This window comes from Solanum verrucosum, unplaced genomic scaffold (assembly GCF_900185275.1).
Source record: "Solanum verrucosum unplaced genomic scaffold, falcon-dt-bn FXZP01000207.1, whole genome shotgun sequence".
NCBI classification, from domain to species: Eukaryota; Viridiplantae; Streptophyta; class Magnoliopsida; order Solanales; family Solanaceae; genus Solanum; species Solanum verrucosum.
Window position 1 is genome coordinate 2,771,028 of NW_026019996.1, and position 4,330 is coordinate 2,775,357.

Sequence of the window (4,330 nt, forward strand, 5' to 3'; positions counted from 1 at the left end):
TTCCACGCCGACCTCATGCGTAAGGCCACTGAACTTACACAGTTCACTCTTAAGTATTCAATCTTCGATCCTGCCGTAAGCATTGTCAATCAGTACTATATTATCTGTGAATTACACACACCACGAAACTTCACCTTATACGTGCTACGTCCACTCATCTATAACTAGTGTGGGAAAAAAAGGGGCTAAGAGCCGACCCCTAGTGCAATCCCATAAGTATTGAGGAAGTGCTTCGAGTATCCCCCACTGTCCTCATCCTAATCTTAACTCCATGGTACATGTCCTCCATCCCCCTAGTGTAAGAAAAATATTGTCTCCAAATTGCAAAAAGAAAAATAACCAAATTATTTCTTGAATTATCATTATTTGACAAGAGTATGACTTCCCTATTTTCCTAAATGAAGATAAAATTCTGAGAAAAAAAAAACTAAATCATGTAAGATCCTCAACAGTTTGAGCAAAGCAGTTGCTTCATATGGCTTTAGCATAAAAGAAGAACAGCCATGAAGATACCAAAGAGTTCTTTCCCCTTTGCCTGGATGAGACAACCATGAAGGCGTTGCTAAGAACAAGCTGATGATTTTCCAATGCTCATTAGAACTTCTTCTGATCTCTATACATAATTAAACCACCTTATAGCATCGATCAACTGATTTTGAGAGTGCAACCCAGCAAAGTTGTTCATTTGTTGGCAATATAAGTCGCAATATTAGAGTATATGGCAACTGAACTAGTCCCAATGGCAAAGATGATCACCAGTACAGCCAATATCTTTTCCCGAGTTGTACATATGTTGTGAGCATCCCTGAGAAAAAACATTATAGCAGCAGTGAGTGGGAAGTTTGATAAAAATAACTTGTGCAACTTATATGGAGATTTCTGTCATTTCAAAGAGAACAATTCTCTCTGTTTTCTGTTGAAGAATAGGCAGATATCGTAATAAGGATAAAGTTTCTTTATATAAAATCGAGATTGAAGTAGCTCATACCTAAGAACTATTGAGCTCGGGAATATGAACATGATGCACATGACTGTTGTCGTTCCCATGAACTGAAAGAAGTACCAAATATTTGGAAAGGCTACAGCACCTCCGTAAATGAATGCAAGTAAAATACACGTAAGGGAAAAGAATCGTAATGTGTCTGTGGCCAACAAAGGTCTTTTAGGAAAGAATAGTTCATCAACGTTTACCCTCAGAGAATAATTCATCACAGGAAACACCAGCATGAGATGAATGGCATAACTCAATCGAACAATATCGTTAAGTGCTGTACCAATTAAAGAGTCAGAGACTTGATCAAAGTTGACCAGCATGTCAGCCATGATCGAGTCCCCAAACAATAGGTACCCAAAGAATCCAACAGCAAAGTAAATGACAACACATAATATCAAGGAAATGCGAACAGCGGATGTCATGTCAGATGGCCTTCCCAGCTCAGCTCTGATCGGATGAACTGCAAACGAATATAACCTCTGAGAGTGAATTAACTCATCAAAAGTAAATAAATAGAAGAGGATAGAACAAAAGTAACAAAGAAGCAAAGATGTCACCCAAAATAAAAAGAGAATGACATACTTGTATTCACGAAAGTACGTCTTACCATTAACATGACATCCAAAGGCAGTAGCAAAAACTGGAATGGTTGTGAACAGTTCAGAAAAGGAAACTCCATGTGAGAAATCTGGTACCAGTCGTAACTTTTGTGTTTTCCCCTCCCACATTGCATGTATTGCCATCATCGAGCATATGACAACAAACAGCACAGCTAGGAGGATTGATATTGCCGATGCATGTCTCAGTGAATCTGGATGTAAAGAATATAATCCATTATATGCAGTGCTTTACATATACTAAATGAAATATATGCTATTCCACTTTGACAAATATCCTCAATCTATTTTTAACATGCAGGTTATTTGTTTATGCATCCAGTGATTAGGGATGGCAACTGGGGCGAGGCGGGGCGGGGTAAACTCCTAACGGGGCAGGGCAGGGAAGCACTTAAATGAAGTGGGCGGGGAAGAAATTATTTTCTGAAAATTTTTAGCAGGGTAGGGAAGGGAAGGATAATTTACATGTTAAAGCACATCATGTGTGACTATTAAGTACTTTATCATATAACACCATATGTGTTAAAAGAAACTCATCTGCTAACTGTTAATTCATTTTTTAATTTACTGATGTAAAATGAATACCAAACAATATGCAAACTATTTTCAAGACAACACATTATTAAGATCTGATATTCACTCTGAACATTTCAAAAGCAAAACAATTTGGTTAGTTGACATCTCACTTTTGCAGTGAAATAACCAGAAATAATAATTTATTCCAAAGATGTTACTGTTGCAGTGAAATAACAAGAAAGAATAATTTATTCCAAACAACGAGAGATAGACTTTATGAAGCTTATGGGAAAAGGAGAGATAGAAGTTGTGAGATTATGACTGAACCAACCTATGCGCTTTAAAGAGAGCAATGGAAGCATGACAAAAACCACAACAACGAGAACTGAAAATGCCCGCGAGGTCCACCAGTGGATGCCAAACCATTCCTGTAGAGTACCCAAGTGCACTGATCCATCAGAATTATTTCCTGAGAGGACATCCCCTGTCAAATAAACATACCGCAAATCAATTAGTGACACTCCTATGTTGTATCCAAAGCAAGATTGCCAACTAAAAAGTTATGTTTGCTTTCTTTGGAAAGACAAATAAGCAATCTATACCCAGATTTTGACATTGTAACTCTACTGAATGACAGTTTAGTTAAAAATAAAAAAAAACAAGGAACCAAATGGCAAACCAATCAAACTCAATTCAACAAATCCATCCAATATGTAGCTAAAACACTCAAGGATCTCTATTTGAGTTTACAGATGGACTAAAAGGTGGCATATTGCTTCATCAACCAAATAGGAACATTAGAAGGTTAAAACCTTGTTTAACAAAGAGGAAGGAGTTTAATAAATGTTAAACAAGTTACTTACCAATAATAATCAAGTAGATAATCAAGGCACCAAGATTAGTGATCATAACACAAATCTGTAGAGCAACAGAACCAAACTTTCCAAAAGACTCAGCCATAAGGCCACCATAAGAATCCGACTCTCCTGAATGTGTATATTTCAACAGGAAATCAACCGTCACCTCAACAAAGTATCCCACAAGTAGGATAACAAAGAAGCTAGGAATCACCCCAAGAACCTTAAAAGTAGCAGGGATAGACATAATCCCAGCACCAACCATTCCCGTTGAGATATTAAATATAGCACCAGAAATTGATCCTCCTCCCCCTGACCTTTCATCCTGTTCCACAGGTAAAAGAGGAGCAAGAGACCCACAACCTTGCTTCTCCGTTGTCATTCTAAGCAAAGGTGATGGAAAAGACAAGAATTCTAGAATATTTTGCAAGAACCCAAACGCCAACTGAACCTTTGGATCAAAAATCAAAACTTGTTATTGAGATTGGTCAGATAATTGTTGACAGACATAGACAAAACAGATGTTGGGGGACAATAATGGTGGGGTGGGGTGTAGATTCGTTATCTCTTACTCTAATAATAATAAGGGAAAACCAAACCCCTAAAATATGAAGAACGGTTTAAAGGACAAAAGTGGAAATGTGCGATGTGACTAACATCCATCTTATTGTTGAAAGTTGACAGCGCCACCATTTTCCTTCCTGTCAAAATTTTGACAAAGATGTTGAAAATCAGATCTTGCTTTATCCACGTAGGAATAGTATCACTACAATATTTTCTAAGTGAATTTTTGAGAATTTTTTATTATTTAAAATAATACAATAATAGAGGGAGTATTAACTTTTATCCATTTTTCAACACATTACGTATGTGGTTCTACTATTACTTTCCCAGAATGGATATCTCTCAAACACTCCCTCAAGTTTGGGTTCAAAGATGGGCCTTAAATACGTACTGGTCCCAAAATGACCTGTTCCATATATGAAACACCCGGAGCCCGGAGGGGTAGGTAGCGAGGAGAGAGAACATTTTTTCCTATCAAATTACTTTCAAAATTTTTAAAACAATTCAAATTAAAATTTATGGTCAAAATAATTTTAATGTTATTTTTTATTTTAAAAATAAAAACTATTTTTTTTTTCATATACCCACTATTTCATGATCAAGTATTCCCTTATGCTCCTTTTGGAAAAGAGCCATCAATGTAGGGGTGTACATTTGGTTTTTTGGTTTGGTTTTACACTATTCGGTTTGGATTTTCGATTTTTGGTTTTGTAAAAGTGTAACCCAATCCGATCCAAAATAAATTTGATTTGGTTTGGTTTTTCTCTATTCGGTTTGGCTTT

The 4,330-nt window shown here is 36.6% G+C and overlaps 1 protein-coding gene across 1 annotated transcript; it reads right to left on the bottom strand.

Annotated features, from left to right (window-relative positions):
* Positions 1–579: 579 nt before the first annotated feature.
* LOC125819345 (amino acid transporter AVT6C-like) lies at positions 580–3,366 on the bottom strand. The gene is made up of 5 exons (XM_049498798.1): positions 2,991–3,366; positions 2,459–2,611; positions 1,602–1,805; positions 989–1,454; positions 580–805 (listed from the first exon to the last, which is right to left on the bottom strand). Exons 1-5 carry the CDS (start codon positions 3,364–3,366, stop codon positions 682–684), a joined length of 1,323 nt encoding a protein of 440 aa, XP_049354755.1. The 3' UTR covers positions 580–681.
* Between the last annotated feature and the right edge of the window lie 964 nt (positions 3,367–4,330).

Coding starts and splice junctions, on each gene's coding strand:
- LOC125819345 (XM_049498798.1), bottom strand. CDS start 3,366: ATGACAACGGAGAAGCAAGGTTGTGGGTCTCTTGCTCCTCTTTTACCT. Junction 1,806..2,458: donor GCTCTCTTTAAAGCGCATAG/GTTGGTTCAGTC, acceptor CTTTACATCCAG/ATTCACTGAGACATGCATCG. Junction 806..988: donor CCGAGCTCAATAGTTCTTAG/GTATGAGCTACT, acceptor GTTTTTTCTCAG/GGATGCTCACAACATATGTA.